Source organism: Sus scrofa, chromosome 2 (assembly GCF_000003025.6).
Source record: "Sus scrofa isolate TJ Tabasco breed Duroc chromosome 2, Sscrofa11.1, whole genome shotgun sequence".
NCBI classification, from domain to species: domain Eukaryota; kingdom Metazoa; phylum Chordata; class Mammalia; order Artiodactyla; family Suidae; genus Sus; species Sus scrofa.
Genome location: NC_010444.4, coordinates 41,539,583 through 41,559,236, shown reverse-complemented (window position 1 = coordinate 41,559,236; position 19,654 = coordinate 41,539,583). Strand labels below are relative to the sequence as shown.

General features: G+C 49.6%; 1 protein-coding gene across 1 annotated transcript in view; it reads left to right on the top strand.

Moving 5' to 3' along the window:
- Window positions 1-19,654, top strand: part of OTOG (otogelin) — a 93,364-nt gene that overhangs the window by 31,328 nt on the left and 42,382 nt on the right. Inside the window, 10 exon segments of the mRNA XM_021083273.1 lie at window positions 3,588-3,695; window positions 5,684-5,822; window positions 8,257-8,391; window positions 8,692-8,838; window positions 9,095-9,149; window positions 9,152-9,213; window positions 11,010-11,126; window positions 11,807-11,963; window positions 15,010-15,036; window positions 17,474-17,641. Coding sequence (XP_020938932.1) covers window positions 3,588-3,695; window positions 5,684-5,822; window positions 8,257-8,391; window positions 8,692-8,838; window positions 9,095-9,149; window positions 9,152-9,213; window positions 11,010-11,126; window positions 11,807-11,963; window positions 15,010-15,036; window positions 17,474-17,641 — 1,115 coding nt within the window.

Sequence of the window (19,654 nt, the reverse complement as noted above, 5' to 3'; positions counted from 1 at the left end):
CTGGCCTCTGTAACACTTGAAAAACAAAGTCCACCCAGTGGAAACAGTCTCCTCCTGGGTGCCTCAGACATTGCCATCAGAGCTGGGTGACCTGCATGAGCTGAGTTTTGTGGGGTCCCTTGTGGGGTGTTTTGTATGCCCAGGTGGCGGCAGGGACCCAGCACCCCGCTCTGCCAGCTCTCATTCCGATGCTGGTCTTGCTTCAGATCTAGGTGGAGAAAACAGTTGGGCTTGGCTGTTCTGGGCTGTGTCCTTCCACTTGAGCAGAGATCAGGCCCGGCAGCCAGAGGACATGAGAAGGCAGTCAGGGCCTCTAGGGTGGGAACAGACAGTTGGAGTTTTATTGTTTGTAATAAACACCTTGATATAATGATCTCCAAGCTCAGAGCATCCTTGGGAGCAAGGAGGGGAAGATCCTTATTCCCATTTTGCAGATGAAGAAATTGAAGCCAAGGGTAGGGTGAAGGGAATTGGTCTGTCTGCCCAAGGGTCCATAACTCAGAACCAACTCTGCTTACTCCAAACCTTGCCCTTTGGCCAGAGCATGCCGCCTCTTGTGAGGCCTGGGGTCTGGTCCCCTACACAAAAGTCATAAAGTGGGTTATGCACCTGCGCTTGCCTTTTCCCAGGCAGGGGCATCCACAAGGGATCCTGGTGAGGTCTGGAGGGATCCTAGGCCTGAGACTCTGCATTTCTAACAAGCTCCCGGGAGGTGTCACCATGGCTGGTCTTGGGACCACATTTTGAATGGCAAGATTCTAAAGCCATGTCCAACATAAGGGATAGTTTAACTCAGAAGATCCCAAAGCCAGAGTGGGGATCCCTTTTCCATCTCCATGCTCCGAAGGTAGGGGAGGAGGTGAAGATCTCTAAGGGCTGGGTGATCTTTGTCAAGTTATGTGACCCCTTGGGCAACAGCTTTCTTGTCTGTGAGGCTGTTTGCAGGACGGGTCTGAGCAGGAAGTCCCCAAATCCGCTCCCTCCGCTCCAGGCCTCTCAAAGGTCAACCCAGATCCCGGCACTGTGCCAAGAGCATGCATGGTCTAGAGGGCTGAATTCTTGTCACTAGCTAGGTGACGTCGGACAAGTCACTTAATGTTATGAGCCTGAGTTTGCACATCTGTGAATGGAGGGCCGTAGCACCCACCATGAGGGATTCTTGTGAAGTTTAGCAAAGAGGACGCTGCAGGGAGCCAGGCACTGCCCGCCAAGTGCTCCAGAGAAACCTGTCCTCTACCTTTTCGTAGCGCTGATGCTCCATCATCTCTTGGGGTATTTGCCCTAGCGGCTCATGTGCTGTATCAAATGCCCCATGAGGAGCTTATACACATTCTGTAGGGGCTTGTCAAGGGGGAAATTGTTACAGTGTCAACGTGTAAAGGAAGGGCAGGCATTCTCTTGGGTGCTGGGATATGGTCCCTAACAAGCCCCGCCTGGGACCTTCCTGGCCCAGGTCCCTGGGCCCCTCTCCATGGTGTTTCTCAGAATCTCTGGCTGTTGCGTCTTGCTTCCAGGCCACTGCAGGGTCTGGGGCTGTACTGCTGCAGATGCCTTTGCGTCTTGGTGCTGAGCCAAGCGCCCCGGGCTATGGGCAGTGCAGCACAGTAGTTAGGAGTACAAACTCAAGTCAGGCCTGAGTTCCATTCCACCCACCCCTACTCACTGGGTGAATTAGTTACCTTCCCCAAGGCTCAGTTTCCTTATCTATAAGATGGCACAGAGCAAGCGTGAGCTTTGCTTGTCTTCAAATCTTCAAATCCCATACATTGGCGAGTAAGCCCTGAGGAGGGGATCTGGACAGAGAGGGTCCCTTAGCAGGTAAGGAGAGAGTGCTCCACAGATTGAGGGCACTTTGAAGACAGAGGTCAGAGCGCCTCTCTGCCTGTTCCTGTCTGCAGTGGGCACAGCGAAGGTGCTAGGGATGTGGGCAGGCCTGTATAGGGCCAGAGGGGAGCAATGGATGGTGGGCAGCAGGAAAAGACCCCCAGGACATGGCAAGAGACAGGGAAGGTGGTGAGCCAGCCCCTTGCTGGTGTTTGATGCAATTATAGGGAAAGAAGAGGCAAGAAACCAATATTTACTGTGTATCTGCGCGCTAGGCAGTGTGCCCAGGTCTATAATTAAATTCTCGTAGTGACCTTGGGAAGAAGGTGTCATTATCCCCATTTTATGCATGAAAAAACAGAGGCTTAGAAAGGTTAAGTGGCTTCAGGTAGAACATTGAGGATTGAGCACATGCTTTTTTTTTTTTTTCCTGCTTCCTCCCACAACTGTAATGAGAACATGGTTTTAATTTGTATTTCCCTAATGACTAATAGGGAATACGTTTTCTTGTGCTGTTTGGCCATTCGTAAATCTTCTTTTGTAAAGTGTTCATTCAAAAAGTTCCCTATGCCTCAGGTTGCAGCTGCAGTATGGGTTTGATCCCTGACCTGGGAACTTCTGCTTGCCACAGGTGTGGCAAAAAATAAATAAATAAATAATGTGTCCATTCAGGTCTTTTACCCACTTTTTAGTTTGTTAATTTTTAAAAAGCTGAGTTGCAGAAGTTCTTAGTATTTCTGGATGCAAGGCCTTTGTTGGGTGTATGTGTTGCAAATATTTTTCCCCATTTGTAGTTTATTCATTTACTTCATGTGCCTTAATATGTCTAAAAACTTCTAATGAGCAGAAGTTTTAAGTTTTGGTGCCGCCTACCTTATCAGTTTTTTTCTTTTTGATTAGTGCTCATTGCCACTGTTACAAAGATAGTCTTATGTATTTTCCTCTAGGGGCTTACAAATTTTGCATTTTCTTTTGAATTTATAACCTATCTAAAATCATTGCTCTGCATTTGCTATAAAGTGGAGTCATTTTGATTTATTTTTTTCTGACGGATATTCAGTGGTTCTAGCCCTATTCTTTTTAAAAAAAGACTTTCCTTTCCCTATTGAATTGTTTTGACATCTTTTTAAAAAAATCAATTGACTGTATAAAAATGGGTCTATTTCAGGACTCTTTATTCTGTTCCATTGATCTATTTGTCTATCTTTAGGCCAGCATCACACTGTTTTCATTTCCAAAGCTTTATAGTACATCTTGAAATCAGAAACTGACTGTGCTCCAACTTCGTTCCTTTTCAAACTTTTTTTTTTTTTTTTGGCACTTCTGGGTCTTTGAATTTTCATGTAATTTTAGGATAAGCTTGTCAATTTCTACAAAATGTCCTCTGGGATTTTAAATAGGATTGCGTTGAATCTAGAGGTCGCTTTGGGGTGAACTGACTTCTTCACACGAGTGAGTTGACAAGTACAGTATTATTGCTCCATTTACTGGGCCTTCTTTAATGTCTCTCTTCACTGTTTCACGGTTTTCACCTAAAGGTTTTTCACATTTGTCATTGAATTTATTCATGGATGTTCATGTTCATTCCATCTAAGTTGTCAAATTTATTGGTTTGATATTGTCCATCATATTCTATTTTCCTGTTACTATCTGTAGGATCCAAAGTGATGTCTCCTCTTTGCCTGAGGAGAGCTCTTTGTCCTCCAGAGGTGGCAGATGTGGGAAAGGTACTCTCCTGACCCCCTGCCTCTGTGTCCTTGCAGCCTGCTCAGACACGAGGATGCATGCTTCCTGCCAGAGGAGTGCCCGTGCACGTGGAAGGGGAAAGAGTACTTCCCTGGGGACCAGGTCATGTCTCCCTGCCATTCCTGGTAAGTGAGGGCCCACCCAGGCCCTGGTTTTGGTTGGGAGCGAGGATGGACATGGGCCGTATGATTCTGAACTGAATTAAGCATTGGCTTTCAACCATGTTCACATTTGTGTTGTGTGTCTGTGTGCTCTAGAGGGATTTGCCTATATGCACAAATGTAGGCATAGAAAGGATTTGGGGGGATGGTTTTTTTTTCTTTTTCTTTTTTTTTTTTTTTTGGTCTTTTTAGGGCAGCACCTGCAGCATATGGAGGTTCCCAGGCTAAGGGCTGAATCAGCACTACAGCTGCTGGCCTACACCACAGCCACAGCAATGCCAGATCCCAGTCTCATCTTTGACCTACACTACCGCTCATGGCAATGCCGGATCCCCAACCCATTAAGGGAGGCCAGGGATTGAACCTACGTCCTCATGGATACTAGTTGGCTTTGTTTTGCTGAGCCACAATGGGAACTCCTGGGAGGGGGCTGTGTTTGTGAGCATTTACATGAATGTGGTTTGTTCAGATGTGTATATGAATGTGCGTATGTATGTATTTGTAATCATGATGATGTGGTTGCACATTTAGACAGATGTAAGTGTAGACACATGTCCAAAATGCATAGACTGCATATGTGCATGTATATGCACATGCATGTATATGAAAAGATGAGCAGTCATAATCCTGAATATGTTAGCACATATGTACAGTTATGAATTTGTGTACGTATCCAGCTGGGTTTCTGTATATTTGTGTACACCTATATCCGTTTAGTGTGTGAGGACATGAATGTGCAAGGTGCGTGAATACATTGGATGTGCCTGTTTCTATTTACATGCGGCTGAACATATATGTAAGATAGACTTTTGTGTTTCCCCATGAATGTCTGCATGCTTATGTGTAAGAGTGTGTACGTGAGGATAGTTGCAGACTGTATGCACATTAATATCAATATACATATGTGACATCCCAAAGCCCAACACACTCAAAACTAAACACCTGATCTTCCCCCCCAGACCTGCTTCTTAGTCAGTCTTCCCCCTCTGGATGGAGGAAGACTTCATTTTTCCAGTTGCACAGGCCAAAGCACCTGCAATCATCCTTGAGTTCTCTCTCTTCCCAGCTTCATCCAAGCTGCCTGCAGATCCTTTTGGTTCTACCTTCAAAATAGATCCAAAATCTGGATCTCTTTTCATTCCTTTCCCTTGTTATCTCGCTCTGAGCCACCATCATCTCTTTTCTGAGTTGCAGAATAACCTCTCAGCTGATCTTTCAGCTTCCACCTTCAGGGCCCTTCCGCTTAGACTCAGCACGGCAGCCAGAGTGGAACATAAAGCAAAGCATGTTATGCCCAGAATTAAATCCTCCACACACCCCCCCTCTGTCACTCCTAGCAAAGCTACCCTCTTACTATGGCCTTCTTGGACCTCCAGGATCTGCACCTCTGTTCCCTCCCTGAATTCCTCCTCTCCCCCTACACTCTCCCTTCTAGCCATATTGTCTTTCTGCATGTTCCCAGGACTTTTGCAAAGGCTGTACCCTCTGCCAAGGACGTCCGTTCCTCTTTCAGATGTGCATATACTTACTTTTCTCACCACCATTGATTCCCTGCTCACATGTTTCTCTGTCCTTCTTATTTGAAATTGCAACCCACCCTCCAACACATTCTCAGTCCCCTTTATCTTGCTCCTTCCTTTCATAGCACTCATTACCTTCTATAGTATTTGTTGAATGAACAAACGATTGGAATGATAAAAGGTATGGATGTGGGAGTTAAATAGATCTGGACTCAGTCTTGGCTCTGTTATGCACTGACTTAACCTCTCGGAGCCCTAGCATCTCCTGCATACAATGGGAACCTGTTGGTGCATCTGTTGGAGATGGACGATGTTTGTTGACCCCCAGCTCAGGGGCACATGGTGGACACCTGATGGGCAGTGGCTCTCTCGTGGAGGTTCAAGGTGGGGGTGGGGGCGTGCTCTGTGAGGTGTCTGGTGCGTGTATTTCAGTGTGTGCCAGCGCGGCTCCTTCCAGTGCACCCTCCACCCCTGTGCCTCCACCTGCACGGCCTATGGTGACCGGCATTACCGGACCTTTGATGGGCTCCCATTTGACTTCGTGGGAGCATGCAAAGTGCACCTGGTCAAGGTGAGTGCCTGGGTGTGTCTGCACAGTCGGCTCCATGGGGTCTCCAGGCAGTTGAAGCTGATGTTGATGCATGATTGGATGGGCGGGAGGATCTTAGCCCTGATGTGAGGCTCTTGAGAGACTCAAAGACATACTGAGGAGTAAGATCCAGGTGGACAGAGCCTACCAGTCATAAATATTCCACTGCATGTCCACTCATCATTTTTACCTTGCCACCTTAGGTCCCAGTGGTTTTTCTGTCTTTAATAGTATAAGTGGGAGTTCCCATCGTGGCTTAGCAGAAACAAATCTGACTAGTATCCATGAGGATGCAGGTTCAATCCCTGGCCTTGCTCAGTGGGTTAAGGATCTGGCGTTGCCTTGAGCTGGGGTGTAAGTTGCAGACGTGGCTCAGATCCTGCATTGCTGTGGCTGTGGTGTAGGCCAGCAGCTACAGCTCCAATTTGACCCCTAGCCTGAGAACCTCCATACGACATAGGTGCAGCCCTAAAAAGACAAAAAAAAAAAAAAATTGTATAAGTGTCTGCTTTCTGGTCCTTTGTCATATGCCCGATGACCCACCAAACCATTTTAAAGTATTATTTCATTTATTCTTACAGCAGTCCACAAGATAGAATTTATTGCACCCTTATTATTGATGGAACAACTTGGGCTTAGGGAAGTTGGTACCTTACCCGAGGTCACACAACTAGTAAGTGACAGAATTGGGATCAAGTTTGAAATCTAACTAGAGGAGTTCCTGTTGTGGCGCAGCAGAAACGAATCTGATTAGGAACCATGAGGTTGCCGGTTCAATCCCTGGCCTCGCTCAGTGGTTTAAGGATCTGGCATTGCCGTGAGCTGTGGGGTAGGATGCAGATGCAGCTCGGATCCAGCGTTGCTATGGCTCTGGTGTAGGCCGGCAGTTGTAGCTCTGATTTGACCCCGAGCCTGGGAACCTCCATACGCCGCAGGTGCAACCCTAAAAAGACAAAAAGACAAAAAAAAAAAAAAAAAAAGAAAAGAAATCTGCCTAGAAAGTGTGCTTAAGGAGTCATATGTTAAAGCCATCTGCTCACCCAGAGGAAAAGGAATGGTGATGTGGGGGTGGCACGGTAGAGGCAGGATTCTCTCCAGAAGGAGAAAGGGGTACCAACAGGGCAGGTGGGAGGGTGGCCCAGTCACATTCAGAGGCCTTGGTTTTGCTAAGGCCCTGTCCATCTCATACAATAGGAAGAGGAACAGTAATAGTGATGATGACGATGCTAAATCTTTCCTGGAATAAGTTCTATCTATGGGGCAGGCACTGTGCTGGTTGGAGTCTTTCACATAATTTCAGTAACTCTGTAAGGCAAAGATTATTAACCCTGTTTTATTTTACTTTTTATTTATTTAAAATTATTTATTTATTTATTTATTTATTTTTGCCTTTTGTCTTTTTTTAGGGCCGTACCAAATGGAGGTTCCCAGGCTAGGGGTCGAGTCGGAGCTGCAGCAGCCGGCCTACACCACAGCCACAGCAATGCCAGCTCCAAGCCGCGTCTGCGACCCACACCCCTGCTCACAGCAACGCGGGATCCTTAACCCACTGAGTGAGGCCAGGGATCGAACTCGCAATCTCATGGTTCCCAGTCAGATTCTCTCCCGCTGCACCAACGGCAGGAACTGCTGATTTTACTTTTGAAATTTCAAAGGTTTCTCACGCTCTCCACTAACATTTAAAATGATGTAGAAGCCTATATTAAAAATAAATACATCTTTTCACAGCTCTTCTGTTCCTATTCCCTGCTGAATAAGCACTCATAACGGATTTCAACCCTTCAAGATCATTTTCCGTGAGACAGACCGACCAACAGACGGACAGACAGACACACACATTTTGTTTAGTTTCTATGATTAGCATCACTTTTATCACTTAACATTATACTTTGGACATTACCACATAGAGTCAGTCAATTTTTCTTCTTTCTGTAGAATTCCACAAAAAGGATGTGCTGTCATTCATTTCATTATTTGCCATTGATGGACATTTAGGTTGTTGTCCATATTTAAGTGCTCAGTGAATACATGTGTGGCTATGTCTATAGGCTCTTGGAAGCGGAATGGCTATAAAAGTTAACACTTACCCTCCAGAAAAGCCTTACATTACCGTCTTCAGTGTGTGTAAGACAGTGCCCCTCTCTTGCACTCCTGTCAACACCAGTCAACCTTATTGTACATTCATTTATCCATTCATTCTTCAGATACTTTTTAGAGGTCCCCACATGCTTAACACTGTAGCAGGTACCCAAAAAAAACCTGAGCTTCAAGGAACCGAAGTAAGTTGTCCACAGGCACACAGTGCAGATGAAGTAGAAGTGGGTTGAAAACCACTTCAGCGTCCTTGTGCCTCTACCCCATGCCTTTCAGCAGAATCTCTTCTCTCCCTGGTTTGCACTAACTTCTTTCTCCTCAGAGCACATCAGACTTCAGCTTCTCTGTGATGGTAGAAAATGTAAACTGCTATGGCTCTGGCATCATCTGCAGGAAATTTATTTCCATCAACGTAGGGAACTCGCTCATCATCTTCGATGACGACTCCGGAAGTCCCGTAAGGCTCAGAGCAGACGAAGGTTGTGTGGACAATTCGCTGGTTAACAAGGGCCGGGGGTGGAAGAGGGCTAAGGACTGGTTTCCTTACCACGGAGCTTCCTCATGGAGCCCTGGAGTCAGCATCCCAGATTGAAGTCCTTGGCCAGGGTCAGGCACCCAGAGGCCAATGTCAGGGCATGAGGGGGGCAGAGATGGCAGGGAACTCCTGGGGGCTGGGCAGTGACTTGCAGCCAGGCTCAGCTGAGCCAGGTGCCGGGAGACACTCTGACCTTGGGAATGGCCACCTCTGTTCCCCTAGAGTCCTGAGAGCTTTCTGGACGAGAAGCAGGAGGTCCACACCTGGCGAGCAGGGTTTTTCACGCTGGTGCATTTCCCACGGGAGCACATCACCCTCTTATGGGACCAGAGAACCACGGTGCACATCCAGGCTGGGCCACAGTGGCAGGTAGTCACATGAGCAGTGACCCTCTCAGTCTCTGTGCTCCTGCCTAGATGGAGCCAAGCCACTGAGCATCCCTGCATGAGCTGTACCCTTGCCAAAGAGCCAGGAGCACCATGCCTTCTGTCCCTCTGCCCCATCCTGTTCTGGGCCCCTTCTCCTCTGACTCTTCTCTTGCTCTGCATACTGTGACCTCATGACAGACTCCTAGGCTCGTGGTCACCCTGGGGCCCCTGCAGCTGACCATTCTCTCTTCTTTCAGGGCCAGCTGACAGGACTGTGTGGGAACTTTGACTTAAAAACCATCAATGAGATGAGGACCCCGAGAACTTAGAGTTAACCAACCCCCAGGAGTTTGGGGGCAGTTGGGCTGCCGTCGAGGTAAAGCCTTTTCAAGCTGGCTCCCTCCCCTCACCCAGATGGGCCCGGGTCAACCCTGAGAGAGCCTGGCTGCAGGTCAGGGGCGGGGGCCACTGGTGTGAGGCTGATCTTGCAATTGCTCTCTTGCCCCTGACCCCGTGTCCCGAGCCTAGACTCTGTGCTGTGGCCTGAGGACACGCACCATCCCGCCTCATGAAGCAGACCCTGGCTCAGGTCTGGTGGGAGGGCTGGGGCTGGGAAGGAGACAAATCACTGTCCTGGGAGAGATGAGCACCTAGTAGAGACAATGAGGCTTATTGAAGCATGACCATCTTACCCATCTCTGTGCCCCCAGTGCCTGGTGATAGGTCTGGCACAGAGGAGAGACCAGGAGAGACCCACATGGGTTGAGGCAATCAGAGAGGGCTTCCTGAAGGCAGTGGGACTAGTGCAATACTTGAAAGATAGACCATGCATGAATGGATGAATATATGGAAGAGAAGGTCTCTGAGAAGAAGGATAATATTAGCAGCAGCAGACATGACGGGGGGTGTCTTTGAGGTCTGGGAAATGTCTGACTGAGGATGCCAAGCTGTGAGCTATGGGGGAAAGAGCACTGAACTGAGTGCAGGAGACCTGGGTTCTTATCTTAGATCATCCAGTGACTTGCTGAGTGACCTCGAGTAAGTCTCATCTTCTCTGTGGTCCTCTGTGAAGTGAAGGGGCTTGGAGATGGATGGTGAATAGACTTCATCTCCTGCGACAAAACTGATCAGTCAGATGAGGCTGCCTGGGAAGCTCTATTGAGAAATACCAACAATTGTGTCAGGTTCAGCAGGAAAAGCTGATTGATTAGTTATGTCTGCCATGGGTGCTGCCTTAGAGAGTGGCATGAGTGTTACATATTTGGCTTTCCTGGCCTGGATAATCTGAGGTTCCTGATCCTCTACTGGGGAATAGAGAGAGATACACCTGCATACACTTAAGTCAAGGGAACACTTAAACATGGCCTGGAGCTCAGTAAATCCTGAGGTGGGACAAGGCTGTTCTCAAAAGCCTCTGAAAAGTATGGCCTACCTCATTCCATTTTAGAATGAGTGACCAACATTTATTACCCCTCCCCATTGTTATTTCTCTCTTGATAATCCCATTGGGCATACCCTGGGATTCTAGTGACAGTGTAGGCATAAGGGAGGAGGTTCAGCAGACACTAGAGAAATCTGTGTGAGTTCACTACGGCTGTGTCTATAACTGCAGACTTAGCAGCATCCTTCCACACACACGTATTATCTCACAGTTTCTGTGGGTCAGGAGTCAGGGCTGGACTCAGTTCTCAGCATAGGGTCTCACAGGCTGCAGCCAAGGTTCCAGCCATTTCAATGGGAAGGGACCTGCTTCCCTGCCCACTTGTGTGGTTCTTGACAGCCGTTCACTGCAACCAAAGAACTGATAGCTTCTGTTTGGGGGGGAGCTGTTGACCTAGGACAACCCTCAGCTCCTAGAGACCACCCACCCTCCTGCCACGCGCCATTCGCAACCAACAAGGGAGGGACTCCAGCCGATGGGCGCTGCAGTCTTACATAACATGATGACACAATCACACACACATAAGCACATCCACTCATCGCCTTTGCCATCTTTTGTCAGCTTGTCAGCATGGTCGCTCCCACTGTCAAGGGCAGGGGATTATATAAGGACAGAAACACCATATGAGGATCGGGGTGTGGGGGGGGCTCTAAGAGTCTGCCCACCACACCAGGCATCAGGCATTTGGGAGGCGGGTGGGGAGATCAACCGAGCTTTCTCTGCCCCCTCAGTGCCCAGACACCCTCGACCCCCGAGACACGTGTGTCCTGAATCCTCTCCGAGAACCCTTTGCCAAAAAGGAGTGCAGCATCCTGCTCAGCGAGGTGTTTGAGACCTGCCACCCTGTGGTGAGTGGATCCCAAGCTCCTGAGTCCCCTCCCCACCTCCCTGGGATCCCTTCTGTCCTCAGATCCCTCCTCCCTGCATGCCTTAGAGTGACAGCTCAGGCCTAGAGGGGAGGGTCCCCTCTGCCATTTCGCTGCCTTTGGCCTGCTCTGATGAGTCTGTCCTGTCTCCCCTGATGTCCCAGGACAGACAGACAGACAGAGCTTCTGGGACCCTTTCAACTCTGTCTTGCTCTGGCTCTTCCTCCTGATAAGGTTTTGGATGGCGGACACGGGCCCCTCTGTGGAGACAGAGGAGAGCTGGTGCTTAGCCCTGCAAGGTCCCCTCTGGAGCCTTGAAGTCTGTTGTCAAATGGGCCTTGGCCATCCCTGGCCCTGGCTGGGGGTTCACACCCCATGTCTGTTTCTCAGGCACACCCTAAGCCCCTGAACCCAGTAGCCTAGGCCGTGGCAAGGAGCGAGCTTAGTTCTCAAACGTGGGGTCTGCCTGAGCCCAAAGCTAACGTTTCCCCCTGAGCTGGTTGCCTCTCTGCCCTCAGCCCACACAGGTGGCTCACCCCCTCCTGTGGCCCCTTCACATTTACACTTTCTCTGAGGCTGCGTAGCATCATCTGAGGAGATGTAGGGCTAATATTCAGGATCCATCATCTGACCTCTGACTTCTGACTTCTGACCTCCTCCAGGTTGATGTCACTTGGTTTTACTCAAACTGCCTGACAGACACATGTGGGTGCAGCCGGGGCGGTGACTGTGAGTGCTTCTGTGCCAGCGTGTCTGCCTACGCCCACCAGTGCTGCCAGCACGGGGTGGTCGTCGACTGGAGGACCCCGCGCCTCTGCCGTGAGTGTCTAAACTGATCATCTGAAGGGGAGAGTGGGGTCGCCTCTGTGTGCAGGCCTGTGGGGACCCATCACTCTGGCCAGCATTTATTTTTTTTTAATTTTAATTTTAATTTTTTGGTCTTTTTGCTATTTCTCGGGCCACTCCCGTGGTATATGGAGGTTCCCAGGCTAGGGGTCCAATCGGAGCTGTAGCCACCAGCCTACGCCAGAGCCACAGCAACGCAGGATCCAAGCCGCGTCTGCAACCTACACCACAGCTCACGGCAACGCCGGATCGTTAACCCGCTGAGCAATGTCAGGGACCAAACCCGCAACCTCATGGTTCCCAGTCGGATTCGTTAACCACTGAGCCATGACGGGAACTCCCTGGCCAGCATTTATTGAGTACTTACTATGTGTCAGGCTCCAGCTGGCTTGTGTGTATCATTGAATTCTTTTTTTTTTTTTTTTTTTTTTTTTGCTTTTTAGGGTTGCACCAGAGGCATATGGATGTTCCCAGGCTAAAGGTCTAGTTGGAGCTATAGCTGACATTCTACACCATAGCCACAGCCACAGCAATGCCAGATCCGAGCCATGTCTGTGACCTACACCACAGCTCACAGCAATGCTGGATCCTTAACCCACTGAGCGAGGCCAGGGATTGAATGCTCGTCCTCATGGATCCTAGTTGGGTTCGTTACCGCTGAGCCACAATGGGAACTCCCATCATTCATTGAATTCTTAAATAATCCTATGAAATAGGACTGTCTATTTCTGTTTTACAGCCAAAGAAATGGGTTAAAGAGAGACGGAGAGATTAAATAACATGCTCACGGTCACACAGGTTGATAGCAGAACCAGATGGTCTGGCTGCAAACTCAAGCTCTTAACCACTTTATCAGAGGAGCCAGGAGCCCTGGGTTCCAGACCCAGCGCTGCCATTTGCAAGCTGTATCACCTCAGACGAGTCCTCCAAACTCTCTGTGGCTCAATTTTCTCATCTGAAGAATGGGACTAGACCTGTCCCACCAGGTTTATTGGGAGGGTCAAACAAGATAGTGACTATGGAGGCCCTTTGTCAGCGGAGACACAGGGGCCCCATCAGAGGCAACACAAGATAGCAGGGTTTTTTTTAAGAGCAGTGGTGGTCTGCAAATGCTCTTGGTTGCACACTTCTATCAGGTAAAAACATTTTGAGCACACGTGCATATACATATAGATACATGAGCATATATACACTGTTAATAGTGTAAATGTATATCATGAAATGGATACAAAGATTTAAAAGATGAAATAAAATATGCAGACATTTAAATGATTGATTAATTATTTATTATGTGTTCCTGCACACCAAAGCTCTTCCTGGCACAAGATGCCTCCCTCTGAGGTGCAGTGGTTATTATATAGGTGCTGGGGCCGGACCATCTGGGTTCAGACTCAAGTCCACCAAGCAGAGTGATCTGGGGCACCTGCTTTGCACTCTGAATTGTAATTGAGGGTTAAGAGAACTGTACCTTCCTTGCAGTGGGTGGTGAGGTTTATTTTTTTTAATCTTTTTTTTTTTTTTTTTTTTTTTTTTTTTTGTCTTTTTAGAGCCACTTTTTTTGGCATGTGGAGGTTCCCAGCCTAGGGGTTGAATGGGAGCTACAGCTGCCAGCCTACACCACAGTCACAGCAACATGGGATCTGAGCCACGTCTGTGACCTACACCACAGCTCATGGCAACGCCGTATCCCTGACCCACTGAGCGAGGCCAGGGACTGAACCTGTATCCTCACGGATACTAGTCTGATCAATTTCCACTGTGCCACAGTGGGAACTCCTGATCTTTATTTTAAAATGTTGCTATTTTGTCCATCATGGATATTTTGCATGAATTTTGAAATTTAAAAAATTGTGTTAAAATATTACATATCCTGATTACTGAGATTTTTGATATCTCCTTAAATTTTGCACCTGAGATGAGCACTTGGTTTACTCTAGTCCAGGCCTCTGTCTGTGTGGCAGATACTAGTGGTGGTCCCCATCCTGCAGAGGAGGGCACTACATTTCAGAGAGGTTAAGTAACTTGTCCCAGTATGCACAGCTGACTGTATGAGAGAGATGGGATTTGAACCCAGGTCTGTGGGACTCTTGAGAGCTGGCTCTTGACAGCTTTTCTGGGTGACCTCCCATGGACCTGGTACACACTTGAAATGAGGGCCTTGAGATCTTCTTAGTTTTGAGTTCAATCTTCTGAGTCTTCAGGTGAGGAGAAGTACATACTTTCCCAGAACCACATGGTGGGTCAATCTACTGATTCCTGGTACTCTTTTCCAGAGGGCAATGCCAAATGCAAAGAAGAGTATTGATCATGGGACTTCGGGGTGTGAGGTGGTGTTAGTTGCTTTCTTTAGACCATGCCTGAGAGTGAAGGAGACTCCTCCTCAGTATTTATCCCAGATATACTAGGCCACTTGGCTCTTCATGGTCTTGCTCCTGGCTTTAGTGACCCCTGCATGGACCCTAGCTTCCCCCCATGAACTAAGGAATCCTCGGCTGAGATGCCAGGGGAACAATCTGCAGTGCTGCAGTAGGCCACTAGAGGGCGTGTGGAGCACACATTTGGAGGAGCTTGCCAGTGCCTGATGGAAACTGTACCCAGGCGCCTGAAAAAGGCTTGGATCCTGGAGGCCTCTGGCCCCTTCCTCCCAAGGCCCTTGAAAGACTTACGTCTGACTTCTGTCTTGTGCTTGCATTCCTGTAGGACCTTCCATGACATTTCTGATTGGAGCTACCACCCCTTGGTTCAATTTTTGCCCTTTGGGGTCACACAAAATACATCCTTCTGACAAGCATTCATTCGTATTCATTCATTGGATACATGCTAAATGCCTATTCTGGGCTAGGCTCTGTGCTGGGGGCACAGAGAGGACATCTGGATCCAAAGACCACTTAGAATCTCAGAGTTTGGGAGGCAGGCCAAGTCCAGCCCTTGGGAAGGAGGGAGAGCTGGGATACTAGGGACCTTGGCTCTGTCCATCTGTTCCAGGCTTCTCAAGATGTCTCTGTTCTCTCTCTTTCAGCATATGACTGTGAATTCTTTAACAAAGGTAAGCTCATCTTCCCCCACGTGGCCCCTTGGGAGCTGGGGCACTGCCAGTCCTGCCCTGGTGCCTCACTAGCATCAGCCATCCTGAGGCCCTGCAGGAAGATACCATTATCGAGAGACAGCCCTGACAGTGCAGGGCCCAGGGCTGTTCCGGGACTACTCTCTGCAGCTCCTGCAGCCTCTGTCCAGAGCCCAGGCCAGGCTATCTTCCTGGGATGAGCTCATGCAGGACAGCTTCACCAGGACCTGAAAATCCCACTTGCATCAGTGCTGCCCCCTTGCCTTATAATCTAGCTCATCAGATGGAACATTTTCTTGGGTCTCTGAAGCTTTGAGTTGGCAGAGGCAAATGCCACCTGCTCTTCCTGAGGATGGCTAGGCCAAAACTTATGGCCCAGCATAGCCTGTTATATTCATCTTCAAGTTTAGCCAGGGTCACAGGGTAGCAGGATATGCTCCAACTTCTGCATTAAGCACATCATGACCAAAGACCTCAGGGAGGTTAATGTCCAGCATTAGAACCAATTAGTCCATCTCGTCACTAGGCTTGTGGGGAGCAGAGAGGGGAGGGCTGCCCAGGAGTAGTTTCCAGCACTGATCTTTGTGCAATGAGGCCAGGTTGGCAGAATTAGGTGCTTAAGTCCTTGGTGCCATTCGCCTTTGACTTCTAGAGTCCTTTGTGCCCCTACTTCCAGATACCATCCTGCCAGGAGCAGGCCTATATGGGTCTGGACCCAAGGCTTTGTCCTCAGTTACCTGCATTATCAGATTTTGGTTTGAAAAACATCCTCCCCATGAGAGTAGATTGGGTGAAATTATGGGGGACTGACTAGAAAGGCAAGGATACCAGTTAGGGGGTCCATGAGAATGAGGGCTGACATGATAATTCATAGTGACTGCAGTCTCACCAAAATGTTAGCCCCCTGAAGGGCTCCTGATGGCTCTAACCTTTAACCCCTAAAGGCATGAATCTGTCTCAGGAGGATGCAGTCCCTCACAGGCGGGGTCTGTCTGACACCAGACACGACATTTCAGCAAGACGGCTCTGAGCAGAGTTTGCTCCCTTCTGTGGCATTTTGAGTGGCAGTAACTGGCAAAGGACAAGCTGTTTCTAGCATCCTCCACCCACCCACCCGTCCTGTTCTTACTCTGCTCTTCTACCAGCATTTTCTCTGGTCTCTTGCTGGGCGCTGGGGATTCAGCAGTTAAGATACCTGTCCCGGTGGAGCACTGGAGCCGGTGCCTGCTGGCTCGCTAGGACTCCCTGTGTGTGTTCTCCCCTCCACATCCAGTTGGAATTTTGAGGTTGACTGCTGGTGGGAGCCTTTACACCATGGAAACCTGCAAACATCACCAAATGGGGTTTCATTTGTTCTTTTTTTTTTTTTTTTTTTTTTTTTTTGTGAGCTGATTGTTAACCATTTCCCAGCACAGCACTGCCTGGACCCCTGATTGAGACCCTTCTCATAAGAGATGTGCTCAGCATGTGCTGAGCATGGAGGCTGCTGGAGCGCAAGTGGGAGGATGCTTGTGTGTGGGGAGAGGGTGTGGGGAGAGCTTCACGGAGGAGGTGACATTTGAGCTGGGCCCCAGAGATTGAGTAGGCGTTCGTTCGCCCCAGGCACAGCAGGGGAGGACTGCGCTGAGTGGGTGGGACAGTGAGAGTGGTGGTGCGCAATGAAGGACACAGCCGCTGGGCTCTTACAAGGAAGAGCAAGAGCAGTTCAGTGTGGCAGGGGCAGGGGTGGGGCGTGAAGGGCCCCTGAATTCTTGCCAGGCCCTTGGATTCTATCCTGAGGGCAAAAGGGGAGCCATGGAGGAGTCGCAGCAGGGAGTGTGGCAAGGAAGGTGACTCGGGTGCTGTGGGGAGGAGGCTCCAAGGGTGGGCATACCAGAGGCAAGCAGGTCGGTTGCAAGGCTGATGTTGTTGTCTAGGAAACCCATGCCCCTGTCCAAACTGTACCAACCACCACAGAACCCGAGAGATACAGAAGTGACGCGTGTTTGAAATAAGTAGCTAAAGCTGAGCCCAAGCCTTCCCAGCCTTTATCCTCCAACCCTTGGGTGGGCAGAGATGAGGCCTGATGTCTTCTGCCAGAGCCCACCCTGAATGGAGCAGTGGCTGGAGTGATAGAGTCTTAGAAAGGGGGACATACCCCTGGAGAGACATCTGGGGGCCCCAGAGGCCCTCCAAGGGTGGCCTCGTTTCGAAGCTTCTTCTGAAATGATTCAGGAGCTCTGCAGAGGGTCAGTTCCCATCAGGGGCTGACAGCCTGTGGCTTCCGTCCGCTCCTCCTCATGGAAACCAAGAGGCCAGGATGAGGGAAGTGACCCAGAGCAGCTCTTTGGCATCCTCTGGCGAGGGCTGGGCACATAGGGATGGGAGGTGGGCAAAGGCCCAGAGAGGCAGGGCTTACCACTGGACCCCCTCTCTCCAGCACTAGGCAAGGGCCCCTACCAGCTGGCCAGCTTGGCAGCTGGTGGTGCCCTGGTGGCCGTGAAGGCAGCAGGCAGTGCCATCGACCTAGTGAGAGCGGAAGATGTAGTGCCGGGAGACATTGTGAACTTCCTGCTGACGGCTGCTCTGTTCAAGGCCAAGGCCCACGGTAAGGTCCCCCCTCTGGACCCCCTGCAGCCCTGGGTGGAGGGAGGTGGATGCTGGAGGAGGGGAGAATGCCAGGCCCTAACTGGCTATCGTAGCTGGAGAAACAGGTGCCCCTTTCCCAGCGGAGACAGGGTTCCTGGTGAGCCTCTTAGCTTCTTTGAAGAGACACCTTCCATCCTCTTGAAAAGACCACGGAGGCCAAGGTCCAGATGTACCTTTGTACTTTGCTTCACACAATGGCTGTGCTCTAGAAAAGCTAGGCGACAACACCTCCCCCTTCCCTCCCTCCCCGGGCCTCTTCTTCTTAGTCTCCCTCTTCTTCCTCGCCTTGCCTTCTCCTCTCCATTTTTAAGACTGGATAGACTTTTTTTTTTTAATTTTATAATGATTTTTATTTTTTCCATCATAGCTGGTTTACAGTGTTCTGTCACTTTTCCACTGTTCAGCAAGGTGACCCAGGCACACATACATGTATACATGCTTTTTCTCACATGATCACGCTCCATCACAAGTGACTAGATATTGTTCCCAGTGCTACACAGCAGGATCTCATTGCTTAACCATTCCAAAGGCAATCGTTTGCATCTATTAACCCCAAATTCCCAGGCCATCCCACTCCCTCCCTCTCCCCCTTGGCAACCATAAGTCTGTTCTCTATGTCCATGATTTTCTTTTCTGTGGAAAGGTTCATTGGTGCCATATATTAAGATTGGATAGACTTTAAATGCCAAAGGGGAGGTGTTCCCTGAAGCCTCAGCAGGTTGAGGATCCAGCGTTTTCACAGCTGTGGCTCGGGTTTGATCCCTGGCCTGGGAACTTCTGCATGCCACACGTGGAGCCAAAAAAAAAAAAAAAAAAAAGACTGATCTGTTGACTTTGGTGGGACCTTCTGTGGGAGGAGCAGGCTCTTGATGTGCTCAGGTTACCACCCTGAGCTCTGGGCTGGTGGCTTGTGCAGATGGAGGTGTGCCTGGGACCGCCAGCCTCCTGAGTCTCAGACAGCCAGCAGACCCGAAGGGCTTAGCTGTAGTGGATGCCCTCTTCTCTTCTGAGGTCATCAGTGCCTGAAGGGTGGCAGGACCTTGCTCGGGTGGTGAATGACCCCAGGTGGTGTTTATGTTCGGCCCTGGGTCAGCCAAGGCCTCAGTTCAGCAGTGCTAGGGAGCCTTCTCCATGTGCGCGTGTCCCAGTGTCTGGTCACTATGATCAGGGTTCCTTCACCCGGATCCTGCTGGCCCCGTGTAATCAGTACCCACCTAATCACACACGATGGTCCCTGCAGCCAATCTCAGCATGAGATAGAGTCTTGAACTAAGACACATCTCAGAGAGTTGATTTCACTTTAAGAATTTAAGTTCTGGAGTTCTTGTCATGGTGCAGTGGTTAACAAATCCGACTAGGAACCATGAGTTGCGGGTTTGATCCCTGCCTTGCTCAGTGGGTTAAGAACCCGACGTTGCTGTGAGCTGTGGTGTGGGTTGCAGACGCGGCTCGGATCCCATGTTGCTGTGGTTCTGGAGTAGGCTGGCGGCTACAGCTCGATGACCCCTAGCCTGGGAACCTCCATATGCTGCAGGAGCGCTCAAGAAAAGGCAAAAGCAAAAGGCAAAAAGCAAAAAAAAAAAAAAAAAAAAAAAAAAAAAATTTAAGTTCTTAGATTCTCAGGGTCTGGGGTTTATCTAGTATGAGGATCATTCTCTCCCCTGCCCCCAGTCCTTTCCTCCCTCTCTCTCTCCCTCCCTCCCTCTCTCTTTGCCTCCCTCTCACTGAGCCCTGTTCCCTTGCCAGGTGCAGAGCTGGGCACTTGGGAATCAGTGATGTCAGGACACCATCCCTGCCCACCGGGAGCCCACAGTCCCATCCAGGGGACAGATGTGTCAAAAGCAATGATAATGCCCGGGGGAAGGAGGAGCCCCTAACTCAGTCTTGGGGAGTTAGGAGGGGCTTCTGAGAATAAGCCGTGTTCCTCAGGGGGTTGGAAGGAGCATGAAGGGACGTGAAAGCCAAGCTCAGG